The 24,282-nt window shown below is 44.6% G+C and overlaps 1 protein-coding gene across 1 annotated transcript in view; it reads left to right on the forward strand.

Moving 5' to 3' along the window:
- The window catches only part of FAAH2 (fatty acid amide hydrolase 2), a 123,803-nt gene that overhangs the window by 56,361 nt on the left and 43,160 nt on the right, over positions 1 to 24,282 (forward strand). Inside the window, exon 7 of the mRNA XM_044305911.1 lies at positions 995 to 1,114. Coding sequence (XP_044161846.1) covers positions 995 to 1,114 — 120 coding nt within the window. The remainder of the gene's footprint in view (positions 1 to 994; positions 1,115 to 24,282) is intronic.

Below are 24,282 nucleotides of genomic sequence, written 5' to 3' on the forward strand. Positions count from 1 at the left end.
ACCCCCAATGCAATTCAATGGGGATGGATTCTCTGCCACAATCGAAAAAACGGATCCGTCCTCCACTGACTTTCAATGGAGTTCATGACTGATCCGTCTTGGCAATGTTAAAGATAATACAACCGGATCCGTTCATAACGGATGCAGATGGTTGCATTATGAGTAACGGAGGCGTTTTTTGCTGAACTCTGTTGGATCCAGTAAAAACGCTAAGTGTGAAAGGAGCCTAGTTAACCATGTTCTCAATTAAAAAGTCATATCAGCCTTTTCTGAGAAATTCTTACATCATTTTATACATCACTATTTTATCAGGATAAGGCTACTTTCACACTTGCGTTCGATCGGATCCGTCTGCATTATAACTTAGAAAAATTTCTAAGTGTGAAAGTAGCCTGAGCGGATCCGTTCAGACTTTACATTGAAAGTCAATGGGGGACGGATCCGCTTGAAGATTGAGCCATACTGTGTCATCTTCAAGCGGATCCGTCCCCATTGACTTACATTGTAAGTCGGAACGGATCCGCTCGCCTCCGCGCGGCCAGGCGGACACCCGAACGCTGCTTGCAGCGTTCAGGTGTCCGCTCACTGAGCGGAGCGGAGGCTGAGCGCTGGCAGGCGGATGCATTCTCAGTGGATCCGCCTCCACTGAGAATGCATTAGGGCCAGACGGCTGCGTTCAGGGCCGCTTGTGAGCCCCTTCAAACGGAGCTCACGAGCGGACACCTGAACGCAGGTGTGAAAGGAGCCTAACACTTTGCATAGTTGTTGACTGCATTCTGCATTGCTGTTTGTGTGAAATGGCAATCACTGGTGAAATGGCACTGAACTGCAAACAAGGAACTGTCTAAAAAAAACACATCAAGTATATTTTGTTTCCTATTTTTTTTGTAATAAAAAACGACAACAACAAAAAACTGTAGTGAATGACTTTAAAAATTCAATACGTCTGTCTCCATATTTTAAACCACAATTTAAATCCTCTGTGATTCTGCAGGTGGTCAAACATTTAGAAGTTGAACTTGGAGTCAGTGTCCAGCCGATCAACATATACAATCTACGTTACTCTTTTCAGATATGGTCAGCATCAATGACTTCTGATGGTAGTAAAGGAGAGGTAAATACAGTGCTAAATACTATTTATACTGTGAATACAGTTGTGTATGTACTGTATATGTAGCAGAGCTTAGATTGACTGATAACACATGTCAGTGTTATCTCCTGCCATCTTCTGACAAAACTGAAAATTGAAATACATTGAAAGAGTTAAAGGGTTTCTGTCACCAGATTTAACCCTATTAAGCTAGCTGACATTAGCGATGTGCTAATGTCAGCTAAACCTAACTAGCCTATTCCTACTTTTATCTATGCCCCCGTAACTCCAGAAATCTAACTTTTATCATATGCTAATTAGCCTCTAGGAGCGGGGGAGGGGGGGGGGCATTGTTCCTGCTCCTAGAGGCTTCGTTCTCCCACCTTTGTCGCCTCCCTCCAAGTGCATACACATACACCGAGGAGCAATGTTTTAAACTTTTGACTTTCAGGCTCCATATCTCACTAGCCACTGCAGCTTTGAACGTGAGACAACCAATATGATTGTCTATAAAATGATGGTAATCTCATACATAAATTGGACCTGCAACTATATAGCATATGGTTAGTTATATAGATTCTTGTCATGTAACTGTATTGTTACTGTTTTGCTCCTGGTGGTTGAACAATCTTTTTCTTCTGCAAATTACTACCTGGTCTCTCACTCCCTAATAGCTCAGTGTTATTAGGCTGATTCACAAGCGAAAGGTAACTGATTTGAATCCAGGAGCAGCCATGAAGCGATTTCCCAAGAAAAGAGAAAAAGCATCATCCAGCTCATCGATAGTTGTATCTTGGCCAAGAAAATTGCCAAACTGCATCATGTAAGTGCCATGAAAGTTGGAAGAATACGAAATGAAGTATATCCATCCATTCCAAAGCCAAGAGGTGGATGTCCAGGCAAAATATCTGACTCAACAAGTCGGCTTATCACAAGGTCTATCAGTTCTGGTGCGATAAACACGGCAGTAGATGTGGCTCGTATGTTTCGTAATAGTGAGATTACAGACGTCCATGAAAGCACAACATCATGTGCAATACACAAATCTGGAATGGTGGGCCCAAAAAAGGTGAAGAAGCCTTGACTTCAATATAGTCATAAGAAACTTGGGCTTGAGTTTGCAAAAAAGTACAAACAGCAGACAGTAGAAGATTGGAAATGGATGATTTGGAACAATGAGACTCTCTAATGGGTGCAAATGAGTCTAGAAGAAACAAGGCAAAAGTGGGCTAACGGATCGAGAAATTGAAAGAACTGTCAAGTTCGGTGGAGGAATCCTGATGATATGGGGTTGTTTCACAGCCAAAGGCGTTGGATACTTCACCAGAATCAATGGTGCTCTTAATGCTGAGCTTTATGTGAGTCTTCTTAACCGTTGTGAGACCTCGGCACATGTTTAATTGGATGGCTTTTGTGGGTGCACGTCTCCTGACGGGCTCCTTCCACCCGCGGAGTGAAATAGTAGCTTTGAATAAGTGTTTCGGAGACAGCACACCGGAGTCAGCAGAATAGCTTTTATATTCAATCTTTATTTACCAGTGGTACAATTTTAAGACATTTATTGCTTATGGCAACATTTCGGGCCCAGTTCGGTGCCCTTTGTCAAGCTGGATGGCCAGTCAAAGTGTTCCGCACGCTGTGGAAACATTTTTGTGGAAAATTTGTAATGAAAAACTACTAGAACAATGATTTTAGCCTATACTGTAGTAGGTGCAATGCGATAAAAAATATGCCCCAGTGGTGTACATAGCCTTTAACCCTTTCCTGACAACGATTTTCTGTTTTTGTTTTTCATTCCCTGAGCCATAACTTTTATATTTTTTGCCGTTTAAATATGAGGACCGGTGTTTTGCAGAGCAAATTGTACTTTCTAATGGCACCGTTTAATATTGCATAGGATGTAGTAGGAAGCTGAGAAAAATTCCAAATGGTGTGGATTTGGAAAATAACGCAATTCCACCACCGTTTTATGACTTGTTTTAACAACTTTCATTATGCGGTAAAACTGACTTCATGCTCTTCATTCTCCAGGTCAGTACAATTGCGGTGATACTACACTTGTATAGTTTTTCTTTCGTTTTAATAATGAAAAAAAATAAACCTTTTTAAAAATGTAAATTTTATTGCTGTATTCTGAACCCCATAACTTTTAAAAAAATTATGAAACAGGCACTCTGTAATGATGGAGGAGTGGGCTCCTGACATCCACCGTATATGTACGTTGTAGGGATCAACAGATTATTGGAAATACCGATATTATCGGCCAATATTCAAGATTTTGTACGTTATCGGTATCTGCATCTAACCATGCGTATATACCCATAATATGTATAAAGCGAATACTAGTGAGCGCTTCCATTCACACTAGTATGCATCGGGTGTTGGAAGCGGGAAAGAAGCCCAGCAAGCGCTTCTGATACCTACCCTCCCTGGTCTTGTTTGATGGGGCCCGCACTGCACTGTCCTGACCTCGTACAGCGGGGTGTCAGATGACAGTGCAGCGCTGGCCGGAGAACACAGGGGAGCAAGACACTGGACCCGGAGATGAAGAGGAGCCGCGGCGCAGGAGAGGTGAGGAGTTTATTTTATTCATCCAAGGCAGGCATTCTCAAACTGCGGCCCTCCAGCTGTTGCAAAACTACAACTCCCAGCATGCCCTAACAGTCTACAGGGATGAGCCTACAGCAGGGCATTGTGGGAGTTCTAGTTTTACAACAGCTGAAGGGCCGCAGTTTGAGGTTGCCTGATCTAAGGTCTGATGGGGGTTAATAAAGGTCTGATAGGGATTAATAAAGGGGGTATTCGTCACAGGTGTTATGTGCTTATCCTGCTGACGGCCCCCCCAGTGAAGTAAGTGCTTTACTGGATGTCACCCATCCATTTTAACCTTATGCTTTTAATCTTATGCTGCTGTTGTTGGATGTTACCAGTCCACTTTTATCCACTTTGTGGTCACATATCATCATTTTTTATCTAATATACTAACAATATCATAATCCTGTATAGTGGATAATCAATATCCCTTTTTATTTTATTTTATTTTATTTTTGGGTATACGCATATTCATCTATATACAGTTTTGACCTATTTACAGGTTTGACCTATGTACTATCTGAGACTTCCTCAGGGGTGTGGAATTCCTATCGCCCGACGCCCGGGACATGCAGTTCCGGGCGCCGGGCAGGTAGTTTGTGCAGGCAGCTTAGCCCTGTGGGCAAGTAGCAGGGCTGACTGATCCGATCCGTTTGAAACGGCTCAGCTCAGTCACACAGACAATGCAGAGACGCTGGCAGCAGGGAGGAGCCTGAGGGAGGGACGGGGAGGAGCGTTATATGATCTTAGAGTGGAAGCTGGCTTCTGCCAGCCCCTCCCCTCCCCGCCCACCAACCAATCACCGACCAGAGCTGAGGGGGCAGGGCAAGCACACTAGCAGCTCTGAGTCGTCTGAGTCACACAGGGGAGTCTAAGAATAGAAATGAATCGAATGAGTCACAAGTTAAAAGAATCTAAAGATCCGACTTAGTTTGTGACTCATTCGATTCTTTGAGTTAAAAGAGCCGTGAGTCAGAGTGTAGAGCAGTTTACACTGAGGCTGAGGCTGTCTGGCTGCTTTTGTTGCAGCAGTGATAAGATTAAGGGATAGGAGAAGTGACAGATGACACAAGAGTTTAGATTACAGGTTGAATTAAATTAACCCTTTAGGATCAAATTGGCTTGTCAGGAGATATATATGTTAAAGGCATCTCATTCAGTTAAGTAGCTATATAGCTAAGGGTGGGTTCACATCACTTCACTTGGTTCATTGTACTAATGTCAGTGTCAGACTGTTGTCACTGTGGGTAACAATGCACATTGCACACCACAGTGACAGCTTCTGACTCCTGTCCTGAGGCCTCCTGTCCAGCGTCAGCCTCAGCTTCCCTTCACTATCCCTATAATAAATCACTCTTCCTGATCCTGACTCGCTCATTACTAATTAGAGAGCTGAAGAGCCGACTGCACTGAGTCAGCAGCAGCAAGTGATTGTGAATCGACTGTATAGCATCTGCGCATGCGCACCGGCACCTAGAGTCTTCGGTTCACTTGCGAGTCAGCTCAGCAGTCTGACTCACCAAGTGAACCGAAGATCTGATTCATGAATCGGTTCATTTGAATGAGCTGATTCAAATGAACCGATTCACCTAAAAGATCCGAACTTCCCATCACTAGTTATCAGCGCTCCTGTGCAGGCCGGAAGTCGGGCGCCACGGGCCGGAAGTCAGCTCCCAGCGGAGGCACACGTTAGTCAGCGGCTGTAGTAGGAGCTCCTGTCATGGTGGCAGCCCGTGCCGTGATAGATAGCCCAGCAGGTAGTGTGTGTGTGGTGACTGCTCTGGGTCGGCTATGCTCTGCTGTCAGGCTGCCGCTCTGCTTCTTCTCCCTGGCATTGAAGTGTCAATAGGAGTGCTGCCAGGTTCCAACTTCCAGCCACTCACCCTCCATGAATAGGGGGGGGGACGGGGACTTCCCCATACTGGCATGTACATTAAAGGGATTCACTGGCCCAGTATGGCATGTACATTAAAGGGATTCACTGGCCCAGTATGGCATGTACATTAAAGGGATTCACTGGCCCAGTATGGCATGTACATTAAAGGGATTCACTGGCCCAGTATGGCATGTACATTAAAGGGATTCACTGGCCCAGTATGGCATGTACATTAAAGGGATTCACTGCCCCAGTATGGCATGTACATTAAAGGGATTCACTGCCCCAGTATGGCATGTACATTAAAGGGATTCACTGCCCCAGTATGGCATGTACATTAAAGGGATTCACTTAAATATGGTTTTGATTTCAAATTACTTTTTGTATCAGGACAAGTAGATTGTCATGAGGGACAAGTAGATTGAGACCCCGCTTTAGTCCTTCGACAAGTAGTTTTTTTTAAAATTTCCACACCCCTGCTTCCTGTTACACACTGATTGGTCTCCAGTACCTTTTTTGCTACATTCTGTCCTACTCCTCTCTTGGTTTGTACCACTACACCACTGGGACAGTACTCTTTCTACCTACCCTTAGCTTGGATTGGCGCATTCTCAATTTTCTCTCCTTCCCCCACCCCTTGGTCAGTTGAACCCTTTTCAACTCACCTTCTTCTTTGTGCATCTCATTATCTTCTTTGCTGGGGCCGGCGCTGCACTGTCCTGACCCCGTACAGTGTCGGGTGACAGCGCAGTGCGGGTCGGAGAAGACAGGGGAGCGTGACTTCTGCAGGAAATGAAGAGGAGCCACGGCGCAGGAAAGGTAAGATGAGTTTATTTTATTCTGGTCTGATGGGGGTTAGAAATAAAGGGCTGATTTGAGGTCTGATTGGATATGACATTAAGGCTGATTTGAGGTCTGATGGGGGTCAGAAATAAAGGGCTGATTTGAGGTCTGATGGGGGTCAGAAATAAAGGGCTGATTTGAGGTCTGATGGGGGTCAGAAATAAAAGGCTGATTTGAGGTCTGATGGGGTTCTGACGTGGAGGGCTGATGTGGGGGTCTGATATGATGTCCTGATATGGGGGTCTGATGTGATGTCCTGATATTTATGGGGGTTTGATCTGATACATGTCCGATGAAAAATATTTTTTCCTTATTTTCCTAAATCTGGGGTGCGTCTTATCATCGGGTGTGTCTTATAAAGCAAAAAATACAATAACTTTGTAAACATTTCAGAAGGTACAGTATACATGCAGCGGAGGACAGTTTCCTTTTTTGAAGAATGATGCTTAATCCTGTAAATTAGCTGCTCAAAAGGCCACACAGGATATAGCTACATTGATGGCTAAAATAGATGATGTGGAAAATAGATCCCGGTGAAATAATATTAAGATCTTGGGTATTCCTGAAAAAGCTTGAAGATACTAACCCTACTGATTTTATTGAGAAATAGCTAATGCAAAAGTTTGGTAATGAAGTTTACTGTATACAGTCGATCAGGCCCACAGGCTACCAATGAGGCCATTATTTCTGGGATAACCACTGCTCCCAATATGTGCAATGATTGGACAGAAATGTTGTATTACATAAGCCCCTTGACCATATGGACATGACATTTAATGGCAGGAAGGTGTTCATTTTTCTAGATTATTTTACAGATGTGCAGAGGAAGTGGGAGCATTTTTTTGGATATCGTGCTCCATTTCCAGGATTTTCAAATTTGTTATTCAATTGTGTTTCCAGCCAAACTTGGGGTAGTTGCCCTGGGGCACACATTTTTTAAAGATGTGAAATCCGCTCTCCAATGGTTTGATCAACCATCAAAGAAAAGTCCTGGAAAAGATTAGTTTAGACTGATCTGAAGCTTACAACTTACGTAAGGTGTTCAATAGAAAGATCCATAAGTAGACTTTGTATGGCACTTAACATAGTATGGTTGAGCTACCCTCTGTTTAAGTAAGAAAGGGTAGTTGTATAACAGGAGCATAAGGCCCTTTTCCAGCACTGCCGGGGTCGCATAGCATTATATTGGTCTGGAATGTACTGGATAACCGTGACAGCATTTTATCAGTGTTATTATATCATAGATGCATATATCATATAGATATATCATAAAAGTAATGCTATGCAACCCCAGCAGTGCTGGAAGTTCAGGACGGGTGCTACACTGCAGGTCCGCAGCATGAAACTTGACGGCTGTCTCGCAGAAGACAGAAATACTTGAGAAAGCATTTTAAATTACACATTTGTGGAAAAAAAAATTATAATTACTATCAGACCCCAATTTTTTCACCAACAAGGGGTTAAAGTAGAAAATGCACCACAGGTTGTGTTCCCCAAGAAGTGACCCAATTTCGGAAAGAGCAACCCCGTACAAACATTTTAAGGGATGGAAAGGGCACTTTTGACCTAACAGTTGTCTCAAAGAAAAGAATATTTAGTGGTTGTTGGAAAGTGGATATGCAAGCGAGGTGACTAAATCAGAGATATATAGTGGAAATATTACAGGGAGCATAAAGGATGAAATTAAAAATCCACGGATGAGTGTTGGGTTCGGAAACCATCCTTTATGCAGAGGCCAGGTTTATCTGGGCAGGTGTCGCACTGATAAGAGGTGTCTTTTTCGTATTACGCCTTTTGTAACAAACACAACATCTTTTTTGGGTCTTCCCCTCTTCACTGTTTGTGGGACTTCACCAGGAAAATGTTGGCCTGGTACAACATTGGAACCATGACCTCCTGAAGTACTTGGGCCCTTCCCTTCCTGACTTTGGAAAATAGGGCCTTGATGACCACCTCTTGGAACTGAAGGAAAGTTCCTGTGTGGCCTACAACGCTATGTAAAATGTACGCATTGTACAGTGCCATCTGTACAATGTATATAGCCAGCTTTTTGTACCACATGTTAGTTTTACGCATGGCACTGTAGGGCTTCATAACTTGATCAGACAGATCAACCCCACCCATGTGCCTGTTGTAATCAAGGATGCAGTCTGGCTTGACAGTGGTTGCGGTACCTCGCACTCAGGCAGGAGAACTGGTGTGAGTTTGAAAGGTGGTCAGTACAAGGACATCCCTCTTGTCCTTGTACTTAACCGCCAGGATATTCTCATGGCAAAGAGCCTTACTGTCGCATTTTCAGAGTAGTTGCCCTACCAGGATCTAGGGAGGCCACTGATTTTTGCGTGCTGTTCCACAAGGGACAGGGACATGAATAGGGGTATGCGGTATAATAGTTATCCACATAGAGGTGGTAACCCTTTTCTAGCAGTGGGTGCATTAAGTCCCACACGATCTTCCCAGTAACTCCTACGACGGGGGGGGGGGGGCACATTCAGGGGGTTATATCCAGGAATCTTTCACCTCATAAACCCGGAACCTGTAGGTGTACCCGGAGGTACTCTTGCACAGCTTGTATATTTTTATTCCGTACCGTGACCGCTTGCTGGGCAGGTGCTGGCGGAATTTAACCCTTTCTTTAAAATGTACAAGGGACTCGTCTATGCCAATTTCTTTTTCTGGGGTGAACACCTCTGTAAATTTGGTGTTGAGGTGCTCCAAGAGGGGTCTTATCTTGAATAGATGGTTAAATTGTGGGTCATTTGGGGGGGGGGCCACTGTGCGTTATCATTATAATGTAGGAATTTCAAAATGGATTCAAATCTTGAGTGGGACAGGGACATATTTTAAATGTGAGTGTTGTACAAGACATCTGAACTCCAATATTGTCGTTTTTTTTTTTTTTTTTACCAGTGCCATATGCAGCAACAGCCCCCAAAATGTCATAATGACAGCTGCATTTACTGGGGTCCAACCTAGGGGTCTAGCATATGGGGATGTCGGGTTTTGAGCTATAAACTTCTGGGTGTATACATTTCTTTGGGTCACCATCAAATTTATGAATTCATCAGATAAAAAGATTTTGAAAAAATCTATTTCTGTGAAGTTCGTGCAGTCAATCTGAATTCCAGAGTTTCCTACAAACTCTGGAATTTGGGGCTCATAATCCTCAGGCGTTGTGGGCCATAGGGGATCACTGGGGGGGGATTCCTGTAGGGTCCCTCATCACCGGATGATGATGGAGTAGAAGAATGTGGCATTCTCTTCTCCCTCACTTGCAGAGTTCATTTTCAGGCAAGGATGGTGTATGCCTCTTCAACAGAGTACCGTTTCTGTGATTGACGGAACATTTTTTTTTTATTGGTGTGTGTAAAATGAAAAGTGTCAGGGGGGTGTATATAGTGATTTAACACGGGATGGGGCTTGTAATTAATTTAAAATAAAATTTATGACAAAGAAAAGAGAAAAAGATAAGTGAAAGAATGAGATAAATTTTTTTGAAAAAAAAGGCTAAAAAAAAAACCCCACTGAAACTTGAGCAGACGCTGTCAGTAATTGAGAGTACTAACCGCCGCTCAGCAGGTGCAGGATCCGCGCCTACAGATCGCACGTGTGTGGGTTCCACATCCGGCAAAACGTATGCCAACTGATGGCATTTGCAAGACTGATCAGTCTGAAAATGCATTCCCTTATGCAGACTGGAAGGACAGCATTAATACATTCCTATGGAGAAAAAAATGCCGGCATTCCGGCAAGTCTTCTTCTGTTTTTTGGCTGGAGATAAAACCATAGCATGCTGCGGTTTAATCTTTTTCCTGATCAGTCAAAAAGACTGAACTGAAGATATCCTGATGCATCCTGAACAGAATGCTCTTCATTCAAAATGCATGGGGATAAAACTGATCAGTTAGACATCTGGTTCCGGCGCTGGTATGAGGAGACACTCTTAGCGGAGCTCCGCCACTCTCCCCAACACCATTACCCTCCACTTACCGCCCACGGGCTATTTTATCCACACAAATGTGGAGAGCGCTGCCATACCTTCCACCCTGCGACGAACCGCGGCCTGAACAGGTGGACAGTGCAATCAAAATGGTGGCCGAACGCGATGCCATGCCGCAGAATGCTGAAATAAACCAACAATTAACCTCCTCACAGCAGCATATGTTTGGCCCTACTCCGCTTTCGGCTGCAGATCTCCAGCGCCTGGCAATTGAAGTAGCCGCACATTTGGGACCTGACCTAAAGACCGCACTTGCTGCAACGATTCAAGAATCCCTTACAGAGCTGCAGGAAGCTTACAATCAACAAGGGTATTGCTTAGATGAGCTTGAACAGCGGACGTCTTGTGTGGAAGAAGATCTGAATGGCGCACAAACGCGGGTGTCAAAATTACAGCAGACGGTGAGTGAGCTGAGGGATAAAGTAGATGACCTTGAAAACCGCTCCCGCCGCAGTAACCTTAGATTAGTGGGTCTCCCGGAGGAGATACCGGGTTCTGAACTTAAGCATATATGTGAATCTGATCTCCCCAGAGCATTGGGACTGTCTGTTCCTCGCAAAGTAGAAAGGGCACATAGACTGGGATCAGGGGGGTCCAGGGGGATCCAAGGACTCTCCTGCCCGCTCTCCAAGAAGAAGACAGGTTATTATGAAATGCCTAGATTTCTCTGATAAAGAGGACATAATGCTTGCTTTTAGGGCTCGCAAGGAGCCACTGACCTATCCGGGTCAAAAGATTATGCTGTTCAACACTTACTCCACTGTGGTCACAAAAAAAGAAGGGGTTTCAGTGAAATTTGCACGTCCTTATTAAAGAGGAAAATACGTTTCCAACTGCGTTACCCAGTGTTACGGGTGAAGTGTGCTGATGGGCAGTACAGGAACTTTGCCTCTGCTTCAGATGCTACAGCTTTTTTTGTACAAGGTCCGTATCTTTCAGATCACGACATTCCTACAGGGAAAGAAAGACAGGGACCACAGAGCACCCAACATGCCTCACCTGAAGCATTCAGGGATACGACACAACGTAGACCTGAGGACACCACCCCATCCTCAAATTATCAATGGCGCCAGCGAAAGTAAAAGTTTCCCAGATGCATTATAAGAACACTTTCAATAAGCTAGAAACCAAGAGAGGTGCTGATATGCTGCAATATTTCGCTCCCTCAATTAAACGCAAAAAGGGGGGATTGTGGACTATACTATGATGCCAGAAAAAAGAGAAGTCCACGATAGATAATATAATTGTTTACATATCCTTTCAGAAGGAATACAGGATCTACAATGCTGTTCATATACGTTCTTTATGCAAGTTCCAGTTATGTTAGAGTTATCCTGCCGAACTTGAATGCATTTCCATGTGATAGATTAGCGGAAGAAGTTGCTATACTGATGTATAATGGTTAAAATAATAACTTGGAATGTCAAAGGCCTGCGTCCCCCGCAGAAACGCTTGATGGTGTTGCGTCATCTCAAACGCCTGGGGGCGGACATTGCGTTTCTGCAGGAAGCCCACCTTTTGGAGGAAGATTTTCCGGGAATGTTGAAGTTATGAGTGGGGAAGCTATATGGTTCTCCGGCAGTACAAGGTAAAACGGGAGTGATCACTCTGGTACATAGGAAATTAGTTCCGTGGATGGCACTATTACTGGGAATCTGTGAAGGACACTGTTATGGGGGGGATCTGTGAAGGACACTGTTATGGGGGGGATCTGTGAAGGACACTGTTATGGGGGGCATCTGTGAAGGACACTGTTATGGGGGGCATCTGTGAAGGACACTGTTATGGGGGGCATCTGTGGCGGGCACTGTTATGGGGGGCATCTGTGGCGGGCACTGTTATGGGGGGCATCTGTGGCGGGCACTGTTATGGGGGGCATCTGTGGCGGGCACTGTTATGGGGGGCATCTGTGGCGGGCACTGTTATGGGGGGCATCTGTGGCGGGCACTGTTATGGGGGGCATCTGTGGCGGGCACTGTTATGGGGGCATCTGTGGCGGGCACTGTTATGGGGGGCATCTGTGGCGGGCACTGTTATGGGGGGCATCTGTGGCGGGCACTGTTATATGAGGGGCATCTGTGGCGGGCACTGTTATATGGGGGGCATCTGTGGCGGGCACTGTTATATGGGGGGCATCCGTGGCGGGCACTGTTATATATGTGCCATCCGTGGCGGGCACTGTTATATATGTGCCATCCACAGACCCCCCCCACCCCCCACCCCTCCACTCCTTAACAGTGCCATCCACACTGGGAATCTAATTTTCTAGATGGTTTCAACCTCCCGAACAAACCGAGAACAAACCCTATGCAATATACCAATAGTGAAAGACTACATAACCTACCTAGGGATTAAAGTAGGATCTAGGACTGACTCCATATATCAAATTAATTATACCCCTCTCCTTACCAAGGTGAAACAAGAAATGGCAGAATCTACCATTGTTCCTCCTAGGCAGAATTCATCTAGTCAAAATGATGAGCTTCTCTATCCACTTCAAACATTACCTTTACTGATTACACACATAGATATAACTAGACTACATAATGAAGTGACACATTTCATTTGGAAAGGTAAACGACCTAGAATAAGTTTGAGGAAGCTTATGGCCCTTAAAACCAAGGGGGGGATGAATATGCCTGACATAAGAATATATAATAAAGCGTGTTTGCGCAGACAAATTTTAGACTGGGTACGTCATACCAATTTTCACTCTGATTATGTACTAGAGAGGAACCTTTGTGCCCCTTGGGACCCTTGCACCTTGTTACACGCGACGTTGAAGTCTCTCCCCATGCACATACGAAACTCTGCAACTGAATGCCATGTTCGACCCCAATTGTCCTCCGGATCCAAAATTGCAGTCGAGGAGGGATCTCCTCCATTACATACATGCAGACATACAGCCCGTATATAAAACCATCGATGTCCACATAATGCAGTCCAGATACATACAAATGTTTCTGAAAAACCAATAATCAATGATGACAAAAGCCGCGCCATCACCTAGTGTGAACACATTCAGTACAGCTTCATGTCACTCAATCCCAGTCGAAACGTGTACAATTATCTATGAAAAGAAAAGAAGACAAATTATATAATGAATATATAATAAACAGAACAAGAAAAATGATTATACAATAAGAAGTTTGTCCCAAACAAAACAGAGGGCAAACCATCCACCCTAGCCATTCACAATCCTATAATCCACATTGAGACCATTTGGTCTCGATGTGTAGCGTGTGAAGATCCACTGTCATTCTTTATTTTTAAGCATATTTATCATATTGCCCCCTCTTCTGGGCATAGGAGATGCGATACCTAATGTCTACTTTTTTTATTTGTTTTTCACTATATTATCTTTTTATAAACAAAAAAAAACATTTTAGTATCGCCATAGTCTGATTTTTTTTTTTTTTTTTTTTGCCAATTATCTTAGGTAGGGGCTCATTTTTTTGCGGGATGAGAGGATGGTTTTATTGGCACTATTTTGGGGGGCATATCACTTTTTGATCGCTTGCTATTTCAATTTTTGTGATGTAGGGTGACAAAAAAAAACATGTTTTGCACAGTTTTTATTTATTTTTTTTGACCGTGTACATCTGAGGAGTTGAGGGAGTGAGTATTTTTATAGAGCAGATTATTACGGACACGGCAATACCTAATATGTCTACGCTTTGTATTTATTTTAGTTTTACTAAATATTTTTGAAAACATTTTTTTTTTTTGTTTTAGTGTTACAAGTCTGACTTTTTATCTGATTGTCAGTGGCTAAATTGGGATATAAATGTAGTACTCCATGGAAGTGGGGTACTCCCTGAAGCAACAGTCAATGCAGAGGACCAGATGATCAGGGCACATGTCACACTAAGTAGTGGTGTCCTTCCGTATCCCCCTCCTGCGACACACTCTGCACTTTTTTGGGGTCCGTCCCTTTTTTCCAGTATGGGGGACCACACCTGGTAAGTGTTGGCCAGGGACGATCCGGGCGCCTCCAGTTCCCGAGGTACTCCAGCCTGTTTTGTCCCGGTCAGAAAAGATCAGGACCTTGAGGACTGCCTCATAGAACTGAAGGAATGTCCCTGTGTTGCCAGCGCTCCGGAACAGCACAAAAGAGTTGTACAAGGCAACCTGCACTAAGTAGACCCCAACTTTTTTGTACCATGCCCGGGTTTTGCGCATGCCATTATATGGCTTGAGGATTTTATCAGAGAGATCAACGCCTCCCATATATCAATTGTAGTTGAAGATACAATTGGGCCTGAGGACCGTTGCCGCAGTACCTCGCACAGGGACAGGGGTGATGCCGTTACCATGAATTGTGGACAGTACAAGGACATCCCTCTTGTCCTTATATCTGACCAGCAACAGGTTTCCAGTGGTAAGGGCACGGGTCTCATCCCTGGGGATAGGTATCTGGAGGGGGTTGGCAGGGAGGCCGCGTTGAATTCTCCGCACGGTCCCACAAGCGGACGTGGATCTGGCGGCGAGGGACTGAAACAAGGGATACTTGTATAAAAGTTATCCACGTATAGGTGGTAACCCTTATCTAGCCGTGGGTGCATAAGGTCCCACACAAGTTTCCCGCTGACACCCACCGTGGCGGGGACATTCTGGGGGTTCAATACGGGAATCTCTCCCCTCGTACACATGAAACTTGTAAGTGTACCCTGAGGAATGAGAGACTCGTCAACCGCGACCTTCCAGGTACCTTCCAGGTACATAGGCCTGTAAAAATTTGGCCCCAAAGTGATCGATGACCGGCCTGATTTTGTACAGGCGGTCTTAGGCAGGATCACATTAGGGGAGACATGCTGCATTATCTGAATAATGCAGGCATTTCCGGATGGCCTCAAACCGTGTATGTGTCATGGCTGTACTGTAAAGTGGGGTCTGGTAGAGGACGTCCCCACTCCAGTAATGCCTGACACTAGGTTTCTTGACTAGGCCCATGTGCAGCACGAGGCCCCAAAATGTCCTCATCTCGGCTGCACTGACCAGGGTCCAGCCACCGGGCCTAGTCAAAAAGGAGCCTGGGTGTTGAGCAACAGACTGTTGGGCGTACAGGTTTGTTTGCTCCACCATCAGATTTACAAAGTGGTCACTATAAAAAATACTAAAGTAGTCGTATTCAGTGAAGCCCACTGTGGAAATCTGGATTCCTGGTTGGCCTACAAAATCAGGAATAACTGTCTCAAAACGCAGGGGGCTCTGGTGGATTTAACTGGTGGCCGGAAAACTAGTACGAACCCCAGAGCTGCTCGTACTAGGGTGGGCCACAGGGTCCCTAGCATGGCAGTCCCCTTGCTCCGCCGCCTTGGGGGGTCATCCTCGTCCTCACTAGGACTCTTGGACTCGGAGGCAAGCTGGGCGTATGCCTCCTCGGCAGAGAACATCCGGCGAGCCATAGGGGAAGTGTGCGTCTGCGTGTGTGTGTGTGCATGCGTGTAAATCTTTATTCAGTATGCGTGTGTGTGGTGGCACGGGTGTTCGCAAACTCACCCTAAACCTAACAGACAAAAAAAAGGCTAACGAAAAAAAGGGCAAAAATTTTTAAAAAAATATAAAAAACCGGTAATCAACCGTCCGAACTTGATCTGCGGTGGGGTGTGCGATGTGCTAACAGTGGCCGGACGCTAAGAGTGCCAGCCACAGTCTGCGTACGCACAAAAAAAAAAAAGCCTGCGCCCCAAAAAAGTTGTGGGGGGGGGGGGGCAAGCTGCAGCACCCCTGGGGGGGTCTAGCTGTGCTGTGGACCCCAGACGCCCTATTTAGCGTGATGCAATCACAAACTTTTTTTATTTTTATTTATTTTTTACTTCTACTAACTTTCCCTTTTATAGCCCTGCCTAACCCAACCTTTCCCTAGCCTTTCCCTAAGTACCTGATTGAACCGATGGGGGCTGCTGGGGCACAGATCGGGTGCTGGGCACAGATGGGGTGATGCCTGGACAGATGGGGGGTGCTGAGATCCGATGGGGGACAGATGGGGGGTGCTGAGATCCTCTCTTCTGCTTCCCGGACACAAAAAGAGGAGGAGAGGAGCGCTGCTATGATTTGAACCTTCCGCCACCCGCCCACCTACCAATCAAAGCCGATCCTGAGAGGTGATGTCACATCACCTCTCAGGATTGCAGAATGGTGATTGGTGGTGTAATATCACACCACTGATCACCATCCTGTTCAGGGTTATCGGGTCCTCAGAGACCCGAATAACCCGCAAACCGCAGACAACATGCTATGTTTAAAAATCCTTGCTCTGTTATTAACCTCTTCCGGACACAGGTCCGGAAGAGGTTAATAACAGAGCAAGGATTTTTAAGCATAGCATGTTGTCTCAAAAAATACAATCAGTAAAGTCCTGCATAGGAATGAAATGAGGTTGTAGACCAAAAAAACTCCACTTCTGCATAAGACGCCTTCAAGCCAGACTGAAGTACACTAAGGACATCCTGGAGAAAGATTATGCATACTGAAAGCATGTCCTTTGATCAGATGAGACACAACTACAGCTCTTTTGCCATAGAGACATTGCTTATGTTTGGAGGAAAAAGGGAGAGGCTTATAACTCAAAGAACACCATCCCCACAATAAAACACGGTGGTAGTATAATGCTGTGGGGATGCTTCAGTGCATCTGGTCCTAGGAATCTCATTTAAGGTGAAAGTAATCCTAAAAGGAAGGATATATGAAAATTTTGAAAGAAAGCCTTAAAGGGGTGCTGCACTTTCATTTAACTGATGATCAGTGGGGGTCCGACACCTGGGACCCCCGCCAATCAGCTGTTTGAGAAGGCAGCGTTGCTCCAGCAGCGCCGCGGCCTTCTCACTGTTTACCGCCGGCCCACTGACGTCACAACAAGTATCAACTAGTGTGGGCACTTCTAAGCTTCATTCAAGTGAACAGAGCTTAGCCCCGCCCACGCTAGTTGATTCTAGTCGTGATGTGTGGGCTGGCGGTAAACAGTGAGAAGGCCTTGGCGCTGCTGGAGCAACGCTGCCTTCTCAAACAGCTGATCGGCGGGGGTCCTTGGTGTCGGACCCCCGCCGATCAGAAGCTGATGATCTATGCAGAGGATAGATCATCAGTTAAATGAAAGTGCAGAACCCCTTCAAGCATTCAGCGTCATCGCTATCTCTTCTAATATGACAACAACCCAAAACCTACATCGCTGCAGGTGAAGAGCTACCTACAGAAGACCAAAGTGAACGTAATTGACTGGCCTGCACAAAGCCTTGATTTGAATCCCATTGAAAATCTAGATTTATAGAATGTGTCGGCAGATAAGAACCATTTGGCCCATCTAGTCTTCCCAATGAATCTGTTTTGTGAACTGAAGAAGGTTCATGCCAGAAGGCCATAAAATCTTGAGGAGCTTCAGAGATTTGCCTAAGGGCTCATGCACACAAGCGTATTTTCTTTCTTTGTCCATTCCGTTTTTTTTTTGGTTTTTTTTGCGGACCATATGCGGAACAATTCATTTCAATGGGTCCGCAAAAAAGGAAGTTACTCCGTGTGCATTCAATTTCCATATTTCCGTTCCACAAAAAAATAGAACATGTCCTATTATTGTCCGCATTACGGACAATGATAGTATTGTTCTATAAGGGTCCAGCTGTTCCGCAAAATACAGAATGCACACGGACGTCATCCGTATTTTTTGCGGACCTCAAAATACATATGGTCGTCTGCAGGAGCCCAAAGAAGAATGGGCTGGGATTCCTCAGGAGATGTGAGTTGTTGAAAACTACAGCAAATGACTGTTGGCTGTTATCCAGCAAAAAGGATACACCATTGACTATTGGCATCCGGAGGGAGAATCATTTTGACAGTGGTAATTTTTGCTTTTTGTGAAAGTATTCATTTCTGTGGGCAAAGTGAAATGATGTAATCATTCAAAATAAAACTGGGATGTTCAAAAAAGCTGTGTTTTATAATTCTGTGTTCTATTTAACAGTATGCGGCGAAATAGTGTATTTTTCACTTTATAAGACGCACCTGATAAGAATCACCTAGGTTTTTGAGGAGGAAAATAAGAAAAAAAAAATAGTTTGAACCAAATGGTGTACCTTTGGTGGGTTTTGAACTATTGGGGGTCTGTAGATGATGTACTGTTATGGGGGATGTGTGGATGACACACTGTTATGAGGGATCTGTGAATGACGCACGGTTTTAGGGGGATCTGTGAATGACTCACTGTTATGGGGGGGGGGGTCTGTGAATGACGCACTTGTGACGCTTCGCAATCTCATTAATACAGATTACCGAAGAAATCGCAAATGCATCCGTTTTTAAAATGACAGAATCACAAGAGCACTCTCATTCACACACGGAGTTAAAAATTTCTCAACTCAGAAGTTAATTCACCTCCAGCTATAACTCACAGAGCAGAGGTAAAATTAGCAAATCCTTGCCAGGTTAAGTATTTATAAATATTATATTATCTTGACAAAACACCATAAAAGTGCCCTCTGTCTGTGTGGCCCCAGCACAGCAGGGGTCTTAACACCCCTAAGCCTGGTCAGAAACTTCAGAAGAGAATGACAGATCCTTATCACGTAGTTGGTTGGTACAAGAAGGAAGATGACCTTAGTCACCTCCAATCCATAGATTTCATATTTAATGGGTTATGAAAATACAAAATGAACAATCTCTTCCGAAAGGGTTGGGATTATTCTAACACACCTTCCAGGAAATCCGCAAGCAAATCGGAAGTTCCTGCTTAGAGATATAAAGGTTCTCAGGCACCCGTTATTGTTTTCCAGTCATATTTGGTATCTGATGATTCGTAAAGTTCTACTGATTATAAATATGCATTATATTTCTTAATTTGACCTACGGGTACTGAGAAACTGGCAAAGAAAGGACTCTGCCAGATTTTCTCTCTGGGGCAATTACCCAAGGCTGGACTAGTGCGTGTCATAGCCACTCCCAGCTACAGAGTGGGTAAAACACAGTGACCCACTCAGGCCTGGGGTCCTTGATCTACTATCTGAAGTCAAATAACATCGCGACCGCCCGCTGGACACGGGCATTGGATTATTCCTTGCAAAGACTTTATCTTTTACTGGACTCTATCCTGGTAATTCTGAACATACGGACATTCTATTCCCTTTCATCTTTTATTTCTATCCAACCAATCTGTTCGACTGGCAGATATATTTACCTGTCAGTTTTAATGTTCTATATATTTCTGTGTGAAGTTTTTATAATAAAACTAACAATTTAATTGCTCCAGTTGTGCCCTTGTTACCTGATTATTTGGTCTATGCTAAGAACTCTGTCCTCAGAAGAGACATACTACCACATTGTCTTATTTTTATAAATTGTTGATTTGTTAGCTAGGTTGCAAATAACAGTTTCTTCCCTTTAGGAATAGCTAGCCGGATCTCTTCGCCCCGATTCAATATGAAGAGTGGTGGCAGCAAATTAAGTGGGTTTCCCGCGCAAAATCGATAATTTTATTTTACTGATTGTACATAAAATCGCGATTGTATCATGTATGGACACACCAACCAATCTTAAACATTTACTGTGCTCACAGTGGATTCACCTCCAGAAGTATCTAGTGGACGAGACCTGTATGGCAACTGTGGCATAGTACACCGGGATTGGCGGGTGGTTGTCACAGCACTGTTATGGGGGACCTGTGGATGACACACAGTTATGGGGGGGGATCTGTGAATGACTTAGTATGGGAGGATGTGTGGATGGCGCACTGATATGGAGGATCTGTGCAGGACACACTGTTATGGAGGATCTGTGGATGGTTGGATGGTGCACTCAGGGCTCCAGATGGCGACCAAAATGGTCGCCAATACGACTTAGAATTTACAAATGGCGACAAGACTTTTTAGTCTTGTCGCCATTTGCAACTAGACCCGCCACTGCAGCTCTGCAGTTGAATACAGCGGCGGGGCACAGGAGATGTTAGTTCTCTGCCCCGCCGCCAATGTTCTTCTCAGCAGCGCAGAGCAGAAGATGTCTCTCTCTTCCCCCTGTGCTTCCGCCGCCGCCACTAAGAGAGAGGAGGAGGGGAGTGGCTGTGGCCCCTGCGCCACCAAAGAAGTTAACTGACCTGTTAATACAAATACAGGAGGCTGGTGCCGGAATAAAATAGCCGGCCCCTGACCTCTGACAGGGAGCTGTGATCCGCTGCAGTTAACACTTCAGGTGCGGTCCTTGAGGGTTTAACTGCAGCGGATCGCAGCTCCCTGTCATAGAGGTCGGGTGACGGCTATTTGATTTCGGCACCCGCCTCCTGTATTTGTATTAACAGGTCAGTTATCTACATTAGTGGCGCAGTGCGCCCCCTCCCCCAACACCCCAGTATAACCAGTATAATAAACATTGGTGGTGCAGTGCGCCCCCCCCCCCCCCAACACCCCAGTATAATAAACATTGGCGCAGTGCACCCCCCAACACCCCAGTATAATAAACATTGGTGGCGCAGTGCGCCCCCCCCCCCCCCCCCCAACACCCGAAGTATAATAAACATTGGTGGCACAGTGCCAATGAGGGTTAAAAAAATAATAATAATTAACTCACCTCCAAATGATCGCGTAGCTACCGATCTCCTGTTCTTTCTTCAGGACCTGTCAAAGGACCTGTGGTGATGTCACAGAGCTCATCACATGGTCCATTACCATGTTGATGGATCATGTGATGAGCACCGTGATTTCACCACAGGTCCTTTGACAGGTCCTGAAGAAAGAACAGGAGCTGGCAGCTACGCGATCAATTGGAGGAGGTGAGTTATTTTTTTCTTTTTTTAACCCTCAACTGACCTTCTACTAAGCATTCTGTATTAAACAATGCTATTATTTTCCCTTATAACCATGTTATAAGGGAAAATAACACAGTAAATAGACTTTCATCCTAGCAACCATGCGTGAAAATCGCACTGCATCCGCATTTGCTTGTGGATGCTTGCGATTTTCATGCAGCCCCATTAACTTCTATGGGGCCTGTGTTGCGTGAAAAACGCACAACATAAAGCATGCTGCGATTTTCACGCAACGCACAAGTGATGCGTGAAAATCACTGCTCATGTGCACAGCCCCATAGAAGTGAATGGGTCCGGATTCAGTGCGGGTGCAATGCGTTAACCTCAAGCATTGCACCCGCGCAGAAATTTCGCCCATGTGAAAGGGGCCTAAGCGTGAATAGGACAAGGGTTCCAGCCCCTAAGGGGGCTAATGGTAAGTAAAAAAAACAAACAAAAAAAAACACAAACACTAAGGCTATTTTCACACTTGCGGCAGTGTGATCCGGCAAGCAGTTCCCTCGTCGGAACTGCCTGTCGGATCCGCCGATCTGGATGTGACTGAAAGCATTTGTGAGACGCATCCGGATCAATCTCACAAATGCATTGTAAGAACGACTCTATCCACTTGTCATGCGGACAGACGGATCCATCTTCTATCTTTTTACACATTTTTACCGGTCTGCGCATGTGAAGGACGGATCCGGCATTCCGGTATTTTGAATGCCGCATCTGGCACTAATACATTCCTATGGGGAAAAATACCCGATCCGGCATTCAGGCAAGTCTTCATTTTTTTTTCACCGGAGATAAAACCGTAGCATGCTACGGTTTTATCTTTTGCCTGATCAGCCAAAATGACTGAACTGAAGACATCCTGATGCATCCTAAACGGATTACTCTCCATTCAGAATGCATGGGGATAAAACTGATCAGTTCTTTTCCGGTATAGAGCCCCTGTGACGGAACTCTATGCCGGAAATGAAAAACGCAAGTGTGAAAGTACCCTAAAATATTACGTTTAAATCCCCCCCTTTCCCAATTTTACATATAAAATATATAAACAATAAATAAATAAACATATTACATAGCGCTGTGTCCGAAAAGTCCAAACTATTAAATTATTTAAAAAATCTCCTATGCGGTGAGCGCCGTAACAGAACTAAATAAATAAAAAAAAGTGATTCGCCATTTTTTGTCACCTTGTCACCCCAAAAAATAAGATGGGACTGTTCTATTATGGGCCGAACGTTTCATCAAATGCAAAATGCACGCAGCTTTTTTTTTTTCGTGGTATTGAGTATGGCAATACTTTTTTATGGTGACAAAAGCGAATCCAAATTTTGCTATCGAAACAACCCTACACTGATCTGATCGGCGTAGCGTTGTCACGATACCAAAATTTGGATTCAGTTTCGATTTGGCGACAATTTTTTTTATTTGGATCCTAAATTTTTCAGTTCAGGAGCCAATGGCTACTAAGTATTTTTAATTTTTTTTGTCTAGAGCACTAGCACTGTTATGGGAGATCAGGGAATGATGCACTGTTATGTGATTATATTCCCCATCATCCTAAAGAATTCACCCATGTACTGCAGTACATTGGTGTATTATTAAGGATGAGGTGGGTTTTAGTCACGTTAAATTTAAACACTGTCCAAAGACTGTACCATTATTGGCCTAAGTGTTTTTATTAAACTAGACATTAAGCCTATTGCAATAATGGGCGCTAGAACAGTAGTGCATAAACATTAGTAGGAACTGTTTATATTAGGGTACTTTCACACTTGTGTTAAACTTTTCCATTATTGTGTTCCGTCCTAGGGGCTCAATACCAGAAAAAACTGATCAGTTTTATCCTAAAGCATTCTGAATGGAGAACAATCCGTTCAGTATGCATCAGGATGTCTTCAGTTCAGTCACTGTACAGTTTTTGGACAAAGAAAATACTGCAGCATGCTGCGGTGTTTTCTCCGTCCAAAATTCTGGAACATTTGCCGTAATGCCTTATTCAGCATTATTTTACATTAAAATGCATTAATGCCGGATCCGGCCCCAAGTGTTCCGGAAAAACTGATCCTGTTTTGTGGTCTGCACATGCACAGACCTTTTTAAAAAATTTGAAAAGGATAAATTACCGTATCCGTTTTTTCCGGATGACAACCGGAAAGACTGATCCGGTATTGCAATGCATTTGTGAGACGGATCTGTCTACAAATGGTATCCGTTTGCAAACAGATTGCGGGATCTGTAACACCCCAGAGTTGTTACGAAACTCTTCTACCCCGCTAAAATCTGTTAAGAGCTTTCACTTTGTCATCTGTAATTTTACATTATATCTTCACAGATGTGCATAACCCTTGTTAACTCTAATAATTGCTGTAATTTCCATGTTCACCAGCAGGTGGCAGCAATTTGTTAGCAAGGACTTAGGTTCAGTTTAGTATTTCTAAGCTGGAATAGTTTGTTCCAGCCTAGCTCCTCCTCGGTGAGCAGAGTGGGCTGTGCCCACAATCTGCAGCATGGGGAGAGAAGGAAGTTAGGAGTGTAGCCCACTCCCTGCTAGGGGTATGGTGTGCGTGTAGGAGCTCCCTGAGATAGAGAGTGAAGCCAGGATCTTTTCTCGGCTGAGACATTGATCATCATCTCCAGCCTGAGCCCTGCAGCCTCAGCTGGATGAAGCAAGCAGACAAACTCCAGTTCCCGGAAGAAAGCATAGCCTGAGAAGATAACTGAAGTCCAGCGACCCAGGAGAAGCCATATTCCTCCTCAGCTAGTCAGTCCCCATACAGCAGAAGATAGAGTGCAGAAGCCAAATTCCTGCCACAGTATAGAGCTACAAAGCAGACGTCCTTTCCTGCAAGCTCCAGGTTTATAGAGCAGAATATAAATTTCTGCCAAACATTGGCAATACCTGCTGGGACCAAATACTAAAGCTGTATCTTGCTTGGATGAAAGTTACAATCAGTAAAGAAAAGTTTGAACTTCACCAACTGTCTGGATGTCAATTTCTGCTGCAAAATCCCTCTATTACTCCTACTATTACTACACTCAGTTTATTCCTAGTGATCCAGGAGTCCAGCCGTACCCAGGTAGGAGACACCGTTGACACAATT

This window comes from Bufo gargarizans, chromosome 9 (assembly GCF_014858855.1).
Source record: "Bufo gargarizans isolate SCDJY-AF-19 chromosome 9, ASM1485885v1, whole genome shotgun sequence".
NCBI classification, from domain to species: domain Eukaryota; kingdom Metazoa; phylum Chordata; class Amphibia; order Anura; family Bufonidae; genus Bufo; species Bufo gargarizans.